This window comes from Scleropages formosus, chromosome 9 (genome assembly GCF_900964775.1).
Source record: "Scleropages formosus chromosome 9, fSclFor1.1, whole genome shotgun sequence".
In the NCBI taxonomy this organism is placed as follows: Eukaryota; Metazoa; Chordata; class Actinopteri; order Osteoglossiformes; family Osteoglossidae; genus Scleropages; species Scleropages formosus.
Genome location: NC_041814.1, coordinates 25,635,514 through 25,658,590, shown reverse-complemented (window position 1 = coordinate 25,658,590; position 23,077 = coordinate 25,635,514). Strand labels below are relative to the sequence as shown.

General features: G+C 47.2%; 1 protein-coding gene across 2 annotated transcripts in view; it reads right to left on the bottom strand.

The window, feature by feature from the left end:
• tox (thymocyte selection-associated high mobility group box) overlaps positions 1-22,817 on the bottom strand; it is a 75,995-nt gene extending 53,178 nt beyond the window's left edge. Inside the window, exon 1 of one of the 2 annotated variants that reach the window (XM_029254504.1) lies at positions 22,174-22,817. In XM_029254504.1, coding sequence (XP_029110337.1) covers positions 22,174-22,287 — 114 coding nt within the window. In that variant the 5' untranslated portion in view covers positions 22,288-22,817. Of the gene's footprint in view, positions 1-7,216; positions 7,240-22,173 lie in introns of those variants that run through there. The other variant, XM_029254505.1, reaches the window with a different exon arrangement.
• Positions 22,818-23,077: the final 260 nt, after the last annotated feature.

The window sequence follows — 23,077 nt, the reverse complement described above, 5'->3', positions numbered from 1 at the left end:
TCCCGCTAAGGTACCGCCGTTAAACCACAGAGGCATTTTCCGACATCGGAGCGTTTCCTTTTCCGAATTTCGGACGCATCAGCACGTTACATTCCGACCAACGTTACCGCCGCGCAAATCCAAAGTTGGCGGCTTATTTTCATCGTAAAACCACTAAACGGTCTCATGCGCGTAATTTCATCGGCGTGTTTACGTGGTCGACCACGCGCTTTGAACAAGAGCCTTAATGGAGGCGCTCGGGAATGTCCTACACCCTGGTCCAAACCGGCTTTCGCTTGATGTATGCGCCATGCGGGCCCAACAAAACCTCCTCCTTATGCTATATATTCACACTGTAGGATGGAAGAAAAAACAGAAAAACAGAAAATCCCACTGATGTGAAATTTGCAAGTGGTTGCTAGGTAACCGTGCTACATTTTATTTGAAAGCTTTCAGTCACCGTGCGAATGCATTATGGCTACAGGACGACACCGGTTCCGAATTAAAGCCCAACAGAAACAGAGTTTTGTCTAAGATGAGATGTACATTTCTCTACTTTACCTTAGTAAAGGTGGATTGTAGCACGTTTTACCTACCGATACGATACTTTTCCACGCATGACTCTACATGTCCAATGAAAAGAAGCCGCACAGAACATAAATCGTGCAAAATAAGCCATGTGCACCTCATGAAATCGTTTGTGTGTTGAATAAAGGCCCTAAAAAGTTTTCTGGCAGGGGTGGTTTGTACAGGGTAGCCGCTCTTGGGCCGTGTCCTCAGTGCCGGGGGTGGGGGGTGGGGGGGTTGACTGTTAAAGCTGGGGGAAGAGCAGTACTTTGCAGCATAAATGTTTCAGCAAAGCAGCCGGCGGCTTTACCCCGGCAGGCGGAGAGACGTTCGGTTCCGGTTCCCGCTCTCTTCCGTCTACGTGGGCTCCATTAAAATATCGAGTGATAATTGAATGGTGAAACGGACACATAATGGCGAGAAATCTCAGCGCAAGACGCAGCTAGGATGTCGGCGCAAGTCTCGGTGAAATGGAAAAGCCGACCCGTGGTCTGTGTTTACGCATTTTTGTCGGTGCCCATGTGCTCTGAAAGTTGGCTTTTTTAATGCTTTTTTTTTTTAAAGTTACCTGGAACAGCCAAAATTGCACAAAGGACAAGACCTCATGAACCTCGGATTCTGTCTGAAATCACTGTTTTCAGGCTTTCCCGACAATGCTGCCTAAATTCGATAGAAACATGCAGAGGCCGACATACAGGTACCAGAAACAAACCCAATTCCCTTATGAAAAGAATAACATTTTAATAATTAACGTTTAGGTAAAATGCAATAGAACTTGGCTGAGTTTGCGAAAGGGTTACAAAATGCTCTGCTGGAACACTGACAAATATGCAATTAGCGGCATATTTAAGGGCAGGCAATCGAATAAATGGCCGTACTAAAATTAGGGTCCATTTGGACAGATATGAATCCGGTGCCAAAAGGGTAACGGGAGCGGTGAAAGCATCACGTTCCTGAAAATACACTGCGCCGAGAACCGCGGACGTGTGGCGCAATTCACATCCACGACGCGACGACATTTGGTTTACATTCCTGCAGACGTTAATCCTCCGACGTTTCTCGGAAATCGAAGACGTCTCAACCGTCACGTCACTTACTTATTGCGTTATCGGGGATTTGTTACACATTTGACAAAAGCCACAGAGAATATTTGAGCGTCTCCAGCGCTGGGCATTTTACTGGAGAAATTCATGGGCACCTTGCTCAAGAGCACCAGAGCATCAGCAAGGATTGGGACTTGAGCTGAAAACCTTCAGACTATAAGTCCACGCGCTACCGATCGGCGACGGCTCATGCTTCGATAGAGCGTAACTTCGGGACACAACTTTTCCAAACTTCTTTTCCTCTCCCGACGCTCACGTACAGGGTCCATCCCGCTGAGCGTCGGGTTTCGTTCCATTTCTATTTTCCCCGTTCTTCTACAGAAGTCCTTCGTATCTCCGGCCGCCCGAGCGATCGCGATCAATTAATAAATCAGACATTGTTTACTTGTAGCGATCACAGCGAGGATGAGATGAAAGTGTCCCTCGGCACTTGTGTGCCGCCGCCGCCGCCGCCGGGAGGTTCAAGTGACACGTGCTCACAAAATAAAGTTAAATAAAACACGTCGGCGAAAGGACTCTTCTCGTACGAGAAGACCAACGAAGAGTTGAGCTCACCGAGTGAGGCGAGACTCAAGTCATTCGCCCCTCGAATCAAGCTGACCTCAATATGTACAAAGCAAATTCTTCTGGGCCTTAACTCCATCATAGAAATAGTGCCGAGCACTTTGCGCTTTATGACAAAATTAACAAATCAGATCTTAACATCTCCCTCTAATCTGGGACGCTGACATATAAGACACGTTGAGAACTAGGTTCCTTGTTCCTTAAGGTTCCCCATACGGGAAAAAAAAAACATCAAAGAAGTACAAGTGATGGCTTCTAATCAATAATATGAGAAGAAAATTGAGCACTTTGTTTCGTTCATGCATAGAGCGCGTGGCCCCAACGTGAATCCGATAAACGTAACGAACGTGAATTCCAATTTAATTCAAGCGAGCTGGAAGGTCAGCGCATCTAGACGGTAAATCCCGTTCATGGGTTCGAAGAGCGATTTATACAGGTGACCGGGAGTGTCAGACCTTTACGGTTCAGGCGAAGAGCGGAAAAACGGGCTGCCGCCTACAAACGGTCTCAAAAGAAGCGTTCGTCGCTTTGCTCGATGAAAGATCCCCCATTTATTTATCCAACACTCTTCTCCAAAGCAACTTACCATGTTAAGCTACTTAACAACTACTTTACCCCATTTACACAGCCGGGTGACTTTTAATTGAGTCAGTTCAGAGTAAGTAGCCTAGTGGGACAGCTGGTTTCGTAGTGGTTACTGCTACTCCTTTTGGCTCCGAAGGTGGCAGGTTTGATCCTCACCTCCTGCTGTAGTACCCTTGAGCAAGGTACTTACCCTAAATTGCTCCAGTAAAATTACTCAGCTGTAAGTGGCTTTGGAGAAAAGTGTCAGCTTAAATGTATCTTAAGGATGGGTACAACAGCGGGAGGTGGGCTTGAGAGCTGGGTAAGGAAGCAAGGAAGCCGCTCCAACCACAGCACCACCGGCATAGTGGAGATGAGCTTCATAATGAAATAATATTTTTTTTTTTTTTTTTTTTTTTAAAAAAAAAAGATTTTTAAGAGCAATTCCTTACAAGACCTGGGTCCCTTCATTCCTTTTCAACTGCCGTTCAAACATTTCACACTTCGTTCCGACATTTTCTCGGGTTTTTAACCCAAGTTTTGTTTTCATTCGGTTACAAAGAGCGCGACGCTCCGAACGAAGGTTTCCGAAATCGCCCCGTGTTTCGACTACCTTCAGCTAAGTGCCGTCGCGGCGCCGCAATTCGCCAGAACGCGCTTCGCTTCTCCGCTGCTAAATTACTGAGTTTTGCTCTGGCAGGAGCGACATCGCATTGGAGGATGACTTCCGTCTGGTTCGCGGATCCGCCGGCGTGCGCGAAAAACACGCTCGGAGTTCGATTTTCAAATCGTAGTCTTTTTCCTTCCACTTTTGGCGACGAAGGCGACACGGCAGCGCTCGGGCGGGATGTCTCCTTGGCCGTCAAATCCACTCCGGCCTCGGCCTCTTACTACGGCACCTTATCGGCCTTAGACGGTCCCTCTTTACCAACATCTGCCTCTGAGCTTCTCCTGTCCGCAGTCACGGGATCCTTTGCCGCTCCACGGCTGGGAGAAGACCTTAAACCCGACCGGTCGCTTTCAATTACAGCCAAGGCCCTAAAACCCAACGTAATCACAGCAATCGGGGGGCGTTTCTTCGTTTCGCGTTCGGACGGCCGTCCGAGCCGGCCTCGCATGTTCCGGGGCGGTTCGAGAGGCGGGACCGGAGCGGCACGCGACAAGTGCGCCGTGAGACATCGGTATTCACGGAGCCCGAGAGGCGAAATGGAGCCTGGCGCGACAAAAAGGAAATGGCACGAGGGCCCTAATATAAACGGCAAGAGGAACGAGCGACTTTAATTTCTTCCTCTTCCACAAACATGCTCCTCACCAGTCGCTCCATTTCATATTAATGGCATGTTATTATAATTGAATGTACACCCGAGGTGCACTGGGCCCGCAGATGAACTTTGCACATGTGTCTCCCGACTGATGCTTCCTTCCTCCGCTTTAACAAAAAGATTAAAAAAAGGAGACGTCCCTGTAAGCCGAAGTTCCGTTAAAGGGCTGTTTTAGCGGCACTTCGGACGCGCGAAGAGGCCCGCTCTCAGGTGACCGGGACCATCGGGGGAAATGTTAAGGAAAACATTTCCAGCGCGACGCAAACAGATTTTTTCAGGTTCCGAAACACGCCCGAGCGCGGCTTCCCCAAATGAGAAGTGCGGCCGCAGCCATCGTCACGGTTCGACACCTTCGGTCCACGGCAGCTTCCGTTCTAAAAAGCAACCTTTCCGTCTCTCTTTGGTCTTCCACTTCTCCATGGGTACCGGCTCATAAGGCGGCTCTCAAATGTTGAGGCTGTAAGTCAGAGGAGACCTCTGGGTTCTACTGCCGACTAATGAAGGAAGCCTTGGCCCCTCCGTATTGGAGTGAATTTCCTCTGTCCTTCACAACTGCTGAATCCTTCCCAGCGTTCAAGAAGGTCTCAAAGCCACCTCTTTGAGAAGCACTTGTCTCCAGAGCTCCTGCTTCTTTTAACTACCTTTTTTTTCCCATCCGTGTTTCATTTGCGCAGGTAGCTGCTGGAACACGTGCGCCGCAACGACGGCCGTGCGGAGCAAACGGACCGCGCTTCGGCCATCGTGTCTTTGTACCTAAGTGCTCTCTCTGCGCTGCGAAATGCACTTTTGTTTACTCTGAGCCGTGCACCACTTTAGAGAGAAGTGCCTGCTAAATGCATAAATGTAAATGTAAAAGTTCAAGGCTAAAACGCTTCGTCTCGTAATGGAACATCCACGCTGCTTCGGGGTGAGATCGGTTATGGAGAATAAAAAGTCAAGTTTACCGCATGACAAATCTTCAGTTAATTAAAGCAAACACTGTAACCATTGTGAAGCTGCACCTGACGTTACCTGGAGGTAAAACTGCGGCAGCTGCTTGTATGCCTAATTTACCCTGTTATACGATGAATAATCTATATGGAACCTGTAGCTTACACTATATATATATAAAGAATGAATAAATGTCAGGTTTCAAAAGCATTCAAACAATAAAGTTGCGCAATCCTATCCTGTCTAATGAGCAGTCTGTCATTTATTATGACATGGAACCCAAGGGCAATAAATTGCCTCTGTTTGAAAAGACTTTTTTTTTTTTTTTTTTCTTTTCCGTGAGGTTAATGACAGCGGTGCAGCTGTTCCTCGTTTGCAGGGGGGGGGGGGGGTAATATATCTAAACCTCTTCACTTCCTTAGTCTGCTGTTTGCTAAGAGCAAAGCATACAAACATGAAAGAATCCATTATCGTCATGATCCGGGGTCCACCGGGGCGGAGCGCTATTCGGTGTTTACCAGCTCACGGGGACCGCCCTCGAAATACACGGCCAGGAATGGTCCCGCTTGGCTTCATTACAAAGCGTCAGGTGTCGTGACGGAAAAATACGTGCCGACGTCGACTTGTAAACGATGCAATTCAGCCACCGCACGTCGAGCGTGAATTTCGAGGTGCTCGTGCTTTACATAAAGATAAATAACGAAATTTAAATCAACAGCTGCTCAACCAAATTAAATGTAACGCAGCGGTGGCCGCCGATTTTGTGTCACTTCTAGTGCAAGGCTCTTGTCAAGGCCTACAAGACGTCATGCCAGCACCTACACGACTCCGGCAAAAGCACTACCCACCTCCATCTCTGGCCACTTAGTGGTCCCGCTCGCAATGGATTTAAGATCACGAGTCCGATCGAGCGTTCTTGGTTTTGCCTCCGATGTGGTACGGTGAGCTCCCTCTGTCCTTCAGAACTGCTGAATCCCTTCCACTATTTCTTAAATGTCTAAAAACAGCCTTCTTTCTCTCCTAAACAGACCCATTTCTCTCCTAACAGCTCCATAACTTGCTTCACACCATCTGTCATGATCACCTTTACATTTTATCTCAGAGCCAATTCTATAGACAGATACAAATGCGATGTGCACGTACGGTGCTGTCAGACAAACTAACTGCGCTCCCACAGCTGTGTGCCTGCATCGAATTCTCTTTTTTCTTTACTCTGACTTGCAGAGAAACGTCTCCTAAATGAATAGAACTAAATGTGATTGTAAATACACACATCGTGTAAACCGCTCGTCCCATACGGGGTCGCAGGGAGCCGGGGCCTAACCCGGCAACGCAGAGCGGAGGGCCGGAGGGGGAGGGGACACGCCCAGGATGGGACACCTGTCTGTCACAGGGCACCCCAAGCAGGACTCGAACCCCAGACCCACCAGAGAGCAGGACGAGGTCCAACCCACTGCACCACTGCGCCCCCTTGAATGTAAATAGTATTTACTATTCGGAGCAGAAAAAGTAAAGAGTCTCACGATCCTCTGCAGCACCATCAATTTCAGCCAGATGTATTCAATGGATAAGGGCAGCAGGAAACTAATACAGTTGTGCAGCTGTCACCTTTCACCTGCAGGACCCGGGTTCAAATCCCCTAATCCCTATAATACCCTTGCATCTATTCACTTAGCTGATGCTTTTCTCCAAAGTGACTTATGATGTTAAGGTTGCACATTACTTACACATTCAGACAGGTGAGTAATTTAATTGGAACAACTCAGGGTAAGTACCTTGCTCAAGAGTACTACAGCTAGAAGCTGGAATCAAACCTGTAACCTTTGGGTCTAAAGGCAACGGATTTAAGCGCTACGCTACCAGCCGTCCGATCGAAGCCCTTCCCTCGATATTGATTAAGGTACTTACCCTGAATTGAAAGCGTAGCGAACACACCGAACACCTAACCTAAGGTGTCAAATAATGAATAAACGAAATTAATCCCATAGTAAAAGGCCCAGCGCTGCCGGAATTGTTGACTCTGCTCACGGGCGCGCCGGGGAACACGCTCCTACGAGAAGAGGGGCACAACAGCGCTTCGCTGGCTCTCACCTCGAAGTCACGTCACTTTCCCCCCCAAGACACACGGGGCGGCAACCTGTTAAACACACGTTATACTCACACAGACACGCAGACACCAACACCTACCTGGATAACCACACAAATAATTAAGAGAACACGATGGCACCGTACTGATGCGCTGCACGAGGCAGCGTTGTACACATCCGACGCCCGCTGCAGCGTCACGTTTGATTCATCGCGGCTGATCATCTTCTGCTACGCCGGGCTCTGCCGCTCCGTTCGATAGATGTGCTAAAATTAGTTTGCGCGAGCGTGCCAAAAACAGGTCACTCAACTTTCTGCGCACGCCATCCTCGATGGCTCGATGATCGGGTCCTCCCGCTCTCACACGTACTCGTTCTCAGCGAATAAATACGACTCGTAAATGTAAAGCGATGCCCGCCTGCGCCCGCCTGCGCCAGCCTGCGCCAGCCTCTCTCCGACTCCTTGTCACATAATTCATATTTTGGAATTTGAAGCCTCACCAAAACGCGACCGCAGCTCTCGCACGCCCCGATACGTTGCGTTCCAAAGGAACCGGCCAACATTTTTACCTTTCGAAACAACGGTCTGAACTCGAGTTTCGAACCTGTGTATTATCAGCACCAACAGGCACGCATTTAAGCACGCGTTCGAAAAAAGGAAAAAAAAAAAAACACTCGCAAAGACAGAAGCTCCTCTGAAGATTCAACGCACATCTACCATAAACAATCATCTCAAGGTGGATGTGGTTTTCACTGCTTTTCTTCCTGAAATAACAAAAAGTCACTGTAAAGGTGGGGTTTCATATGAACAAGAAAGGGAGGAAAAGCTACAAAAAGTACCCTGCTTGGGTTATATGTATTTACCCATTTATAAGTATGGATATTTCAGGATTGTTCCCTGGACTAGCACTGCCAGCTTCTACATTGAAGACCACCTGAAGCATCCAAAATCTTTATCATCTGCACCTTAAGCAACACGCAATGATTTATTGACTCATTTAAACAGCTTTTTACTGTATCAGTTTCGAGGAAGATTCTTGATCGTAGATGTTAAAGTATTCAGGGGCTCCAAACACCAGCCTTGCAACTGCAAGAGGACGACTCAAACCACTACGCCAAGCAACAACACACAGAAAGAGACCCTCTTCGAGGAACTCTTACAGTCTTGCTGTTGCTGGTTTTCACGAGGAGACGTTTCCGCAATAAACAATTTACAGTGTTACTTGACGAGATCACGGCCCAGATTACAAAAAAAAAAAAAAAAAAAAAAAAAATGAATCGTTCAGTCGGGTTCCTTTGCTGTTATTTCTTTTGTCTGGTTATCAGACAGAAGATCATAAGAACAAGGAGTTATATTTGCAGTTTTTGAGAAGCAGAAAGAAGAAGGAGTTTGGCCCCGCTTGGCGCAGATGCGCCGTATCGACACTCATCCCCTCCCTCCGCCGTCTTCCTGTGGAGCGCAGCTTCTCGAGGATGGTTCTTGATCATCAGGAGAGAGCTCACGTTTTCAAAACCCCCTCCCTCCCTTCCTCCGTGCCACAAACGAGTTAAAGAAGGTTTGCACGCGGAGGGGTAGGGGGTGCAGGGCAGGAGGGGAAAAAAATCAGACCTGGCAGTTATTACGGGGCAGCGGTCGCTTCCCCACAATACGGTCAATGTTAACAGCTAAGAGTCCGGAGGCCCCGAAGAGGCGGCAGGTGTCACCTTACCGTCGGCATAAGCCCATAAATAAAAGAAGGAGCCACGGGCAATTAATTTCAACAACGGCGTGGCCCGTCTCGCTGGATCGGAAAGGGCAGGGCAGCGAAACAGGAGAGTCGTATTCGCTTTTCTGACACGGCGCCTCCTGTGCTGCGCTACACCTCCAGTGTCATTATTATTAATATTACTAATAATAATAATACACCTTTCTGCCAGTTTAACTTACATTGGGTGTGTACACTAAGCTGCTTTGAGTCGTTCGCCCATTTATACAGCGGGGTAAATTTTACTGCTCTCCGCTAGGGTAAATACTGAAACACGAGACCTTTGATTGGAAGGTGACGGCTCCAACCGCTGTGCCAGCTGCTGCCCTTCGCGGGGGGAACGGGTGTGTATCTTGCATACGATAAAAAGACAAACCCCTAAAACCAGCTGATCACGTGTTGCATAGATCTTTCTGTCTGGGCAGCGAGTGGCATTTCCATCATGTTAAGATAATTATTCCCTTTGAAGATGGGTTTTCTCTCTCTTTCTCTCTCTCTCTCTCTCTCTCTCTCTCTCTCACACACACACACACACACACACACACAGTAGACAAATCCAACTTCAGCAAATAAATAGACTGCATGAAAGCAAGAAAACAGGCTTTGAAGATACATTTACACAGTTGATAACTGGAACATGTGGGTGTTTACTGTTAGCCCAAATACATACCGCATAAATGGCCTCCTAGATTCTTAAGAAGACTTTTATGTGAAAATCATTTCAATATGTTTGTATCGAGATAAAAAAAACCAAACAATTAAGCCATTCTAAATTCATGTTCCTTGCACCATCTGTTTGGACATTTCTCTTTTTTTTTCCTTAAAAAGGAGATTAATCAGACAGTCATGTTTGGATTGTCACTGGGAAAGCAAACCATACCGAAATGCCTTGAACGACTCCCAATCACAGATTCGGGCCAACATTCTGAAACTATCACGGGGAGGGGAGAGCAGTCTCGTTCCATGAGCCAAAATGGCAAAAACACATGTACAGATTTTATGATCATTATGTTCTGCTACTTAATGAGTTGATCTTTGGCTCCGATTCCATCGTACGAGATTAGCTGACATGGAGGCGAAGAATGAGCGCCAATTATGTGGCGGAGATAATCTCGCTCTAGATCAACTTGGACTGCAGTTACATGCCAGATTTTAAATTACCAAACTAACAAAGACAGCTGTTGTCAGAGTGCTTCCAACATCAGACACTCCCTCGCGCCGCTGCGTCGGGCGTAGAGCTCGCCCGCTCAAGGTACCACGGAGGCTCCTCATTGTTCAGAATGGAAGACGCTAAATAACCAAGATCCTCGGGGGCTCTTCGTTTCAAAGCGGGTTGACAGCTTAGATCACTGTGCTATTCTCACCGCCTTTTTGCCTCTTCTGGCAGGTGCACCACAGAAAAAGGAGTTCCGCTATCATGAAATCCGCACCCCGCGTTGCTCTCGATTCCACGGCAGTCGTGCTGTAGAGGTCATCTAGACACGTGGTGTGAAGTAGCTGTGTGAGAACAAAGTTTGTTGGCTCACAGTGTGACTAGATACCAATAATTTCACTCTTCGAGAAAAACATCTGTCATAAATATTAATTTCCCAGTTTATCATATAATTGATAAGTCCATTAGACTCTGTTAGGAACCAGAAATAGTTCTCTTGAGCCATATCTCTGTCTTGGCTACATTTATTCATTTAGCTGACACTTTTCTCCAAAGCAACTTATAATGTTAAGGTTACAATTATTTACCCCTTTATACAGCTGGGTAATTTTTACTAGAGCAATTACCTTATTGAAGGGTACTACAGGTAGAGACAAGGCTCAAACCTGCAACATTTGGATCTAAAGGGAGTCACGCTAACCACTACGCTACCAGCTGTCCCATGCCTCCCAACTCCTTTATTACTGTTTATTATTATTTATTTATTTAGCTTGTGTTTTTCTCCTGCAATTTACAACCGTTCACCCATTTGTACAGCTGGGCAATTTTTACTGCATCACTTCTGGGTAAGTACCAGGATTATGGAAATGGGATTGAAAGCTGGCTCCTTTGAGTCCTAATCAAGACATTTACACGCTGCCCATACTTTACAGTGGTTTGCCCATTAAGACTGCAGGTATTCTTACTGCAGCAATTCGGGGTAAGTACTGTGCTCAAGAGTACTACACCAGGTGCAGAATTAGAATCAGGGACTTTCAACTGCAAGCCAACAATTCTAACCACTGCGATACCCGCTGCCACATCAACGCTTAGACTAAGAAATACAACCAGGTCTATTTATATGGTGAGCAAAACTGATATCTGCAGAAGGCCAGCGCTGAACATTAGCCTTTGACTTTCAACTTGAAGCTTTACGACTGGTCATTAGCGGGCCTCGGCAAAGCGCCGAAAAAAATCCGTAAAGGCAAATAAGTGGGTCTCGTGACGCACGAGACAGCCGAAACGGTGGCACTCGATCTAAAAAGACATCCTGCCAGAATGAACGTAAGAAAACGAAATACTGCTATAATATCAATACTCAATATTATCAGTACTCAATGACCCAAAACCACAAAGCTGAGTAATAAACAACAAAACACATTTACGTTTCGCATGGCCTATCATCTCACTATCAGTGAAAACACAAAGGAAGACATGGTACGTTTACACTTGGCACCATCGAGACCGAACTCCTTTACATCATGTGGTTTTTATGGTGCGCAGCTGTGCCCCAATGACATTCTGAGAGCATTTGGCTTTTTTTTTTTTCTTCTTCTCACCTCCTGTCTGACTGAAAAAGCCACCCTCCAAAGTTCTCTGCACGACAGTTTGGAAACACAGGATATGCGCTGCATGGTGAACCGTCAAGAAAGGACGAACGGGTGTGAATTATTATCGAACCACGCGCGTCTGAGAATCGCACAACAACACATTTTTTTTTCATTTTGCAGACACTCTTCTTATAATGAACTCATGAAGTTTTAACCATTTAAGCAGCTGGGTACTTTCTAACGGACCAATCTAGGGAAAGTACTTTGATCAAGAGCGCTACAGCAGGAAGCTGGCCTTAAAACCGGTTCTCATAGGTCCAAACACAGCAGCTCTAGCCATCGTGTAACTACCTGCCTCCCCGCATCACACTCCCGTACAGCTGTCAGTCAGAAGAAAAGCCCTTTTGATGGCGCTCACCGAGTCGTGCCGGCCGACTGTTGAACGGGAACTTCGACGGTAACTCCTTTTGTCTCCCCCAACAAGTGGTGCAATTAGCTTGGGCTCATGAGAAACCGTAACGCTGAGAAAAATCGAAAAGCGCGTGCGCTTGCGGATGCATCCCTGTGTGAGGGAGATCCTTCCTTCCCATTTACGATTCAGTCATCGGTGCACTTTTAATCAATGCTCCTTCGACGGAAATATCGCGCGATGACTATACAAGCATCGCCGAAAGCAAAGACTGAACGAAAGCGGATGCTCTTGTGGAAAGTCTAAAACATCTGGTCGGGTCCCAGGACTCTTTGAAAAATGTTAGCGCCGCGCAAATTTGCAGCTTTCAAATACAAACATTCTCAGCATGTTCAGTCCTATTTTTTTTTTTCTTTTTTTTTGCTGCAAGTGTGGATTTACCGTGGTGCTGTCGACCAGAGCATGTTGGGGGTTCCAGAGACACCACACACACACACACACACACACACTTTCAGAACCGCTCGTCCCATACGGGGTGACGGGGAACCGGAGCCTACCCGGTATCACAGGGCGTAAGGCCGGAGGGGGAGGGGACACACCCAGGACGGGACGCCAGTCCATCGCAAGGCACCCCAAGCCGGACTCGAACCGCAGACCCACCGAAGAGCAGGACCCAGTCCAACCCACTGCGCCACCACGCCCCATCACACCCCACCCTCCAGAGGCACTAATTACTTCAAATACATAGACAAAGGTCAGCACAGTTGCACTCATTCCCTCTGCTTTAAGACATATAAATGGACTTGACACGCTCAAGGCCACCAAAAACCACAATGGATTTCCATTTGAATTTCTGCAAAGTGACCTTCGAGCCACTGGGCCTTAAATATCATCCCCTTTCGTAGCGACCGTCACCCGCTTCCATGCTGCCGTTTGACGCAACCTCGAAGGAGCTGCGCAAGACCCAACAACATCGTTCTCCATCTCAACACACGCTCTCCAGGATGCTCGGCTACTTGACAAATCGATCTGGAGCGAATCCCAGCTCCTCCCTGACTCTCACCACGCAGCTGACGGTACTATTTGAATTCCAGTCTCTTCCATTTGCCTTTTATATCCCTCTTATCCTGACTTGGCATTTAAAGTAACTCCTCATGCAGTTTATCAAAATGTCATATAAACTTCCCACACGAAAAAAAAGAAAGACAGAGGCACTCAGTGGATTCATGGACTCAACTCTTGCAACAGACCCCTTGGCCTCCGCCTGCAAACATAAATAGAACAAACTCTTAATGTTCTTCATCTGTCATTAAGTTGCACTGATGAGAAATGATGGAGATTGATACGGTTTTCTTTAAACAGTCGGGTGGCGGGGGGACGATGGCAGAGTTCCGTTTGGAGAATAAACAAACGGGACGTGATATGCTGACAGGGTCAACCTTTTTTTTTAACCTGCCCGGGCACCGCGGGCCACCAAGGACCTCAATCATTTCCCCTGAAATGAAAATGTCTTTGACTGAAACACACGCCACACACATTACTGATCCCATGTTCCCAGCATGAAAATAAACAAAGGAACCTGATTTGCTATCTCATTTCAGGGGGGGCAGGGAAGGTCAGGCGCTGAAGAATTCAGACACATGAAGCGCGACAAAAAAGTGTGTTCTTATCTCGCTTTTAACCACCATCTGTTGGTAAGGCTGTTTGCGTTTTCCCGAAAAAGCACATCCAGCGGGTCTTTCAAAAAAAATTTAAAAAAAAAAAAAAAAAAAAAACATTTTGTCTTTAAAAAATTTCATTCAAGCGTGAAATACATAAGCATTGCTTTGTAAGTAAAACAAAATTGTTACATGGATCTAATGTTAAGAAGGCCTTTAGGGGACTTTTCATTTTCACTTTAATCCTTTGCTGCTGTATTAACTTCTATAAATCACTAAATCGCTGTACATGGCCATTATCGAGAAAATGCAGAAATCGGTCTTAATCATATGAAGAAACAAGGTAGTTTACAGCGCTATACAGCCCCACCTTTGAGTCTGTGCTCTAAATGTATGTTTTGTATTGATTAATCAATACTGAGTAATGATCCCATGTGCTGCAATCAGGTCATCAGTTAAATGACTTCAGATCTGGTGGCAAATGCAACAAAAATTAAATCTCATCACTCGTTCAATCTCATATTTTACAATAAGAGCTTTTCACTGAAGTTAGACCATATGAAGTAACCAAGCAACCGATGTCAACAACCGCTTGTCACGAGCGGGGTCGCAGCGAGCCGGAGCCGCGCCCGGCAACACAGGGAACAAGGCCAGAGAAAGAGGGGACGCACCCGGGACAGAACGCCAGTCCGTCGCAAGGCACCCCGAGCAGAGCTCGAACCCCAGACCCGCCACACAGCGGGCGCCGCCATATGAAATACCGGGAGAAAAGGAAAAATCCGGCCGCAGTGACGGAACTTCAGAGGTCGTCCCACCGCCGGTTGCAATTCGGTGCCGTGGAAACACCCATCTGAACGCGGGTCGCTCCGCTGAGGCAGACGGCACCGAATCGCGGGAAAATCATCATGAACTCGTCACCCCCTCGGAAATCTTTGCACGCTCATCGCGCGGTGCAGGTTTTGCCGACATCATCGGCAAATCGAGCGTAATTATTCTACGGCAACGTAAACACCCCGGAGGCGTGAGCGCGCCGCCCCAAAAAGGGCCGCCCTCCTCTCGGCGGCCGGACGCGCCCTCGGCTCGCCGACGAGTTGGCCGCCGCTCACGCGGCCCTTTGATTCGCCACAATGCTGCGGACCATCACGACGATTGCCTCTCACCGCTCGTAAAAGGCCCCGGCGTCGTGTTCAAACCACAACTTTCACAATAAACGCCAAATATCGAAACGCTGGGTGATAAGGCCATTTTTACGTTCTCTGTCAAACTCCTCAAAGTCCTCTCGGTGTCTACGATCAAGAGCTCTGTTTATGGCTGACTACATTAAGCAAAAGCCTTCCAGTTACTAAGAGGCCTGTTCGGTTGTACCTGTGAGGGAGGTACTTAACCTTTGAATCCATCAGTAAAAATATCTATCGGCTTAAACAGATTAGCTACAAGCGTATGCAGCTGCGTGTAAAGTTACACACGGAAAAGATCCGCGAAGCAACGAAACCGTTAAATTAATCTAATTAATGCAACGCCGTGGTACTTCAGGGAGACAGTGGGCTAATGAGTAATGAGTACGTGAACTCATATATCTGTCTACACGTGAAAGCGGCACAGCCGAGGCCCGCTAATAGCGGCAGCTGCTAAAAGTAAACATAACCCAGATCTTTCACCGCTCGCGTTTTTTCTTTTCCCGCTCTCTTTCGAGCCGTGCGGTACGGCGGATGGCGCCCTCTCGCCGAGCTCTGCCCCCTCGACACGTGGGTTTCCGAGGTGACAACGTGCGAAGCGGGGAGCGACCGGCGTTGCCCCCGCGCCATTAGCACCGCAGCGACGCCGAGTCCGTAGTCAACTGGATGCGGGTGGAGATCTGAAAACGAGATATTTATTACCCACAGCAGCGCACAGAAGACTGATGAAGCATTGTTGAGCTGCAGAAAAATGGCTGCAGAAGCAGAGCTGAGCTTTCCGTGATAAAAGCCACCAAACGTGCCGCACCCGACTGCTTCGACCGACCGGCAACTACCGGCTTTCGGACTGACGTCGCGCATGGAATCTGCGCGTTTTTTTTTTCACACCACCGGTGTTTGATTTCGGCCGGAATTTCCTTCCAAACTAATATTTAGGCTGGAAATGACAACATTCTTCCACACGGCCCGAATGCACGTAGCATGCCCTTCTTCATCAGCAGTGGTACTACCAGCTAGTTTGATCGTTCATCACGGACGTTCTTGTCACACATCAACACGAAATCCTGTGATATAATCACATTTTTCCCAAAGACTTAATTCGAACCGAAAGCCACGCAAATTGGGGAAGCTCGGGAAAACCAAGAAACGCCACACTTATTTTAAGAGCCTGCCCCAGTGACACCAGCGTTGTCCTTTACCTGTTAGCGTTAATAACGTCTCGTCCCGAAACTCCATTAGGACAATGCGCTCGCACAGCAGCAGAAAGTCATTAGCTCGGAGTAAATCATTAACTTCGATATCTGCCGTGCGCAGTAAACAGGTTTTTCTGGAAATTAGCGCCCAGGCCTGGATCTCTGTAACCTTGGGCCACGTGTCTGACCGTGTCCCCGGGGGCAACCGCGCTGCACCCGGCTATAAGTAAACTTGGAACCTTCTCAAGCAAGGAGCTGTTCTAAATTCGTTTCCCGTTCTTTCGTTTGCCGTTCATTTAAGTTTGTAGGTCTTTATGTGAAAAACGGTTGCGGTTTCGGAAAGGTCTGCGTCGTTGTTGACCCTACTCATTTCGTATCGTTTTCACCCCAGATCTCCTGTTTTTCTGAAGTTCCACCGTTTCTTGCTCACACTAGTGATGTTTTATCCGTTACAGCAAATTAAAATGCTGCAGAAACAGGCTGACTGTGATATTTCTCATTCATGGTCACGGAATCTAGTTAAATTGCGTTCGTGGCTGTCCGTTACACTGTGTACACAAAACAGCGAGCGAAATACACAAAAACTCCGTTGAAGGAAATTCAGAGTGATGAGCGGAATGACTTAATAAGTGCTTCGAACTTGGCACTGCAGAGCAACCAGCTCCAGCAATGATGTCACAAAGCATTACATGGCAACAGTCAAATAAATTCAGCAGTAATTTATGCTGGATGTACTTTCTTATAAGAAAGCACAACAAGTCAAGAAAATAAATTTGAGAGCAAGAGTCTGAGGACATCCTACTCAATGTGTGCAATAATCCAGACAGGAAACAAAAAAAAAAAACCATACCAGACACACTATGAGACTCACACCAACTGTGCATCGCGCAGACCTGGAGAACACAAATCGGTAACATTTAAAGATGATCGGGGAAGTTCTCCAAATCATTTCACGATGGTGACATGAAAGGCTAATTAATTTATCCATCTCTAAGGAACACTGTTTCTATGCACAGCATGGGAGGAAAAACCCATTTCTGAAAAAATTAAAAGCGTAAAACCTTGAAGCCATGACTTACACGCACCTAAACACTGCTGCTGTTGGTACGCACTTCACTGGAAGATGCCCAAGTAATACTCATCAAGTGGCCTTGAGGTACCAGCACAGTGGAACGTGACTTTATGGCAATAGTGCTGTGTTGTAATAATAACAGCGCTGTCTCCCAGGCTATTATAATGTTTGTAACAATTTGTTGAATTTAATTATTTCTGTCATTGTTAACAATTTACATATAGTGCGATATGTAAGCAGCAGAAAACCATTACGTATTATTACATAACTCCGTTAAGACAGACTATTATGAGGTTGCAACGGCACTGGAAATGCAATTACATTTAATCGTTTAGCTGACACTTTTCTCCAAAGTAACTTATAATGTTGAGCCACTTACTGGGATTTACACTGGAGGAATTCAGTGTAAGGGCACTGCAGCAGGAGGTGAGATTCAAACCCAGGACCTTCCAGTGGTAGGCTACAGCTCTTACCAGTCCCTACTGCCCCAATTTAAAGTGAAGAATCGATGGGAAAAAGAGCTCTGGCTGTATTGATTTGTTATAAAAAAAATTAAAGATTGTTTTTAAGTAATAACTACCAACAAATTTTAAAAACCAACCATATAGTGCCTTTCCAGCAACAGCAGTAATAATAGCTTATGAATTATAATTTAAGTTAATCAAAATACATGAAAAGCAAAGACTTTGGCAACTGCTGAGGTGCAAAGGAAGAAAAGTGTATGTAAGACAGTGGCTTACTGACATAAAACATAGCAAGTACCCCCACCCCCCATCACACAGCTCTGCTGTGGAAAGTTGTGGTTGCCATGGTAACATGAAGAGGCACAAAAAAGGCAAGAGTACAGGAACAGATGACCACTCTTTGTTTTGAAGGAGATGCTGACAATGTCTCCAGTCCGATTATGCTGATCATTTAAAGAGATGATCACTGAATAGACAGTGATTCCCAGCGATTCTATTCCAATAATAAAAAGAAGACGGTTATAAATAAACGTTCATGAAAAGCAAATCATTATAATTTGTTGCAGTGGCATTACTGAGACCCAGTGATTGTGCATTAGTACAAATACCCAATAAAACATCACTGCCAAAACACTCCAGAAAATTCTTAAACTTGACAGAAAAATAAAAATCCTGCACTTTGTCCAGCTAAAGTTCTTTGAACTTCAAAGGCCTTTACGTAATCCAGCATTTCTATTTTAGCTAAAATTAAAGTTATGTATTGTTTTAACATTTTAATCTTAAAACTATGAAGTACATCATGAAAAAAAGATGTGAGTGGAACTCTCCTTAAACTTATTACTTTTAAATCAGTTGTAATGAAAAAATTTAAATAAATGTACAAAAATGCACCACTTAAATACACATTCGGAAATGTAATATATTAAGTCAAACATAAAAGTAAAACTTACATTTACATAGTTTACATTTACTCATTTAGCTGACACTTTTCTCCAAAGCGAGTTACAATGTTAAGAACTCGTATCAAAAAAATCACACATCCAATACAGTGAGTTCTAAATCTGTTATTTCAGTTTTTCATATTACAGTGTTTGATTCTCCAATAATAATTAACAAAATAATTCAGATGGAGAAATTAAGAAAATTATAGAGTAGGAGTGAAAACAGGTGTTTATGCCAAATGAACAAAAAATAATTTCACAAAACCAAGAAGAGGACTGAATTCTCATGACGAAGCAGAGACTCACCACAGAGAAAAGAAACCCACACCGGTTATGTGTTTTAGGTCAGAATACTTTATAAGGGTATTTTCCGCACAGTTACTAAATATACAATTGTCCTTTCTGTCAACAAATCGCAGAAAACGCTCAAGAGGGGAAGAGGTGAAGTGAAAGTCAGGAAGGCGGTGAAGTTGGCATGAAGGCCGCAACTCTGAGAGCAGCGCTAAGGGGGATGATTTAATTCCTCATCGTGAGGCTGTTAATAAATTTACACAGCACATCAAAATATTTCAGCTGCTGCAGTTCAAGGCAAAGGGATACTTCAACTTACGAGTCAGAAGAAGGGCCTCTGATCTTTTCAAAAGTGATTTTGAAAATCTGACAAGTAGATCACGTAAATCTAACCCCGTAAGTTGCCCTGGATAAAGGCATCAGCTAAATACAGTGTATAAATGATTACTGAGTACTCATTAAAGTACTGGCTGCACTTTGAACTAAGTACTACTGTGACTAAATAAAGCTAGGAAGCAATGCTTTATAGCTGATAGCATAATGGTTAAAAGAGCTGCTTTTAGACCCGAAGGTTGCAGGTTTGACTCTCACCTCTGCCTGTAGTACTTACTGGCTACTTTGGTCCAGTAAAATGACCCAGCTGTATAAAGGGGTGAATAATTGTAGGTAAGTTAATGTTGTGAGCTGCTTTATCAGAATGCATCAGCCCAATGACTAAATGTAGCCCCAGTTGCTGAAATGCCATGTCATAAGAAGCTGTGAATGTGGGATGTAAATTTTGGTTTTGGCGCGGTAAAACGCATTACAGGCTTTGCGTATCTAGGTCAGCGTTTTCACAGTTAAAGTGCAATGGCTCTCTCTCGGCGGCGTTCCTGCTTGGGGAAGGAATGTGAGCTCAGAAGACAACTGACATGTTTACTCTGCTCACGGAGAGAGCAACAACGCCCCGCGCCTCATGTCGCCGTTTCATTCTTCGACCGTGTGCGCGAGGGCTCCGCTCCGAACGCTCTCAATCCCGTCCTTTGGCCTGCCCTCCACGCCACGTACCGCACGCCATTCGTTTTCTGCACGTTTACTCCCGAAATGCCGCCATTACTCTGTTTGCACCGCGGGCCTTGCTCCGCTTTCACTCAAAAAATGTCTTTTATCATCTAACAATCTTTAGAGTTTGACCTACAAGGGAGAAAAAGTGTGAACATGACGAATAACAAATAGGCCTTGCAAAAAAAAGCCAGAGGTACAAGTGCCGGCCGAATGAAACAACTTATAGACCGTTATTATTATTATTATTATTACTAGTACTAGTAGTAGTATCATCATCATCATCACCATCATCATTATTATATAATGTTGCTTTATAATGTTTTGTTGTGATGTTGTAATAATAGAAATAATACTAACTACGACAGTAATAATAATAGTAATATGTGTTATTAATGTACAAGAGAGAATTACTATTTGGAATTTAAAAAAATGCAAAGATTACAGATATTACTTTCAGTGGTTAAAAGCTGAATACGCAGTATGTAATATTTATGAAGCGCGCGTTAAGAGATGTATTGTGACAAGACCGACTTGTAACTTCAAATCAAATCCTGTTTATAAAACCGCGTGCAGCTGCACAGATGCCATGTTTATGTGATTTCTGCCCCACGAGTGAAGGAGGCCATCAAACAGCGTTTTGTTAAAACATGTCAAGGAGGGAGGTAAGTAAAGCTGACGTCTCTCTGCTATGTGGGTCGGTGTGTGTGTGTTATGGCTCGAGGGATGGAGGTCATGGGGGGTGGTCTTTTTAAGGAATTAATTACAAGTGGAATTACTGTAACAGCCAGTCGACTGCTGACTGTTCCCGCGTCGGGGGGGGGGGGTGTTTTGATGACCGGAGACCCAGTCTCATGGAGACGTGATCACGCAGCTCACAGAACAAGAGCTTCATTATTTTAGCAGGGAAAATACCTGTTCTAAAGGGAATGGCTGAAGGCTAAATGCAGAAGAGCGTGTCCCAGATGGGGCTGATCGCAAACATAGAGCTTGGTAAGCCGACACCAGCCTCCACAACCTCCTCAATCCTCCTCAATCCTCCTCAACCTTCTCAACCTCCTCAATCCTCCTCAACCTTCTCAACCTCCTCAACCCTCCTCAACCATCCACAACCTTCTCAACCTTCTCAATTACCTCAAAACTCTCCGGAACCTCCTCAACCTCCACAGCTTTCTCAGCCATCTACAACCTACACAGCCTCCTCGACCTTCGCAAGCCCTCGATCTTCTCAGTCGCCTCGAAATCCTCCAAAACCACCTGTCTTCAATCCTAACAACCCCCCCCCAGGTCCTCACCTTTACAGAACCCTCACAAACCTTCAAAAGAACCCCTACAACCCTCACAAAAGCGTCAGAAGCCCTTGGTCGGAACCCCCACACACCTCCACAGCCCTTCACACCCCGTCGCACACGTTCAAAACCCTTAGCAGCCCTCCAGAGACCCTCAGACGGACCTCCACGACCACGACAGCCTCAGCCTGGTGTCGTCAACCGCGGCTCAACGAACGAACGTGTAATTCCTTCATAATTCATCGCCACGCGACCTCCAAGCGAAACGGGAAACAGAAAGAGAGTCGAAGTAAAGTTTCGCCGCACTTCACTCGTGCCGTTGCACGGGCCCGGGGCAGCGCGCGAGCTCACGGAACGAGACGGTGCGCGGCGCGAGCCACGTTACGGGACCCCTCCCCGCCCGGCCCGCGCGCTTTCCTCTCTCCTCTCCTCTCGTCTCCCCTCACGCGGTCCCCGACTCGAGCGCCGCGCTCGCGCAGACCCACCCGGCCGGCGAGCGGTGACTTTCACGCGCCCGCCCCGCGTGACCAACAACACCACGATTCCGGGAAAAGGAACTCCGCTTTTCCCGCACCGCTCCTAGCTTCCGTGTGTGCCAGTGTGTCCGGCACGCGCTGCAGTGCGAGCACAGCAAACTCGGCGCGCGGCATGATCAGCGCGAGAGCTGCGCGAGGGGGGACAACTCCACACGCAGCCTCCGGACCCGCAACGAACACACTCCTGGTCCACTTTTCACGCACTCTCGCGTTCTCTTTCTTTCTTTCTTTCTTTCTTTCTCTTTCTCTCTCGCTGGCTCGCACACACACACGCGGACACACACACACTCTCTGTGTGCGCGGCACGCGCCCGAAATGTGGCACAGACTGACAGAGACAGTTACGAAGAGTGTGAGCGACCGTTCCCGGGCGTATCTGCGCGCAGGCAGGGAGAGGAGTTAGAGAAAGAGCGCAGACGTGCAGGGTGTGTGCGTGTGTGTGTGTGTGTGTGTGTGTGCTCGCGTGCGTGCGTGCGTGTGTGTGTGAAGAGAGGGGCTCCGTCACCTTGCAGTAGTAGGGCTCGAAGCAGTGCGGGGGTCCCACGCAGGGGGGGTCCGCGGCCGCTGCGGGCTGCGCTGCGCGAGGAGGAGGAGGAGGGGGGTACAGCCTCACGTCCATTTCAGGAGGAACATCAACCGTCAACCATCAATCATCAGTGATCGACCAGGTCCCGGGGGGCTCGGCGCGCTCCTCTTCTGCTGCGGGGGCACGAGGAGGACCGGGGCAGCGGGGCGGCGGGCGGGCGCGCGAGTCGGAGCGCGCGCGGGGGTGCCTCTCGCCGGTGGTGCTGAAACGCAGAGTGTGACTGAGTGTGTGTGCGTGTGTGTGCGTGCGTGCGAGAGAGAGTGTATGCGAGAGTCTCACATCCGCTCGCGGTTTGCAGGAGGACAAAATAAAGACTTTAGAAAAATCAGCCGGCGCTGGTGGTGAACGCGCGTCGAGCCGAGCGAGCGGCTCCGTCTTTCCCCTCTTCTTCCTTTTCTTCTTGTAAAACACAACCCGCTGCGAGTTTCCCCCGTTTCCTCTCCTCTCTCTTTCGCCTCTTTCCTTTCCTTTTCTTTTCTTTTTTCTTTTCTCTCTCCTTTCTCTCCAAGTGAGCAGTGCGCGCGCAGTGGCTGGCCCGCGCGCTCCGTGGATCCGCGCTCCGCTCCGCTCCGCTCTGCTCTCTTCTCTCCTCACTCGCTGCACACAATAGAGCCGGCGGAGCGCAGCGCGAGAGCGTGTGCACCGGCGGCTCCCGGGCACGGGGGGGCGCTCTCGGGGAGGGGACATGCGCCACTCCCCGGCACTCCTCTGACAGTGCCGCTATCATCATTATTATTATTATTATTATTATTATTACACATTTGTCCAATTCGGTTCAACCAACTTTTACCCATATTTGCCCTTTTATACATCAGGGTGTTCT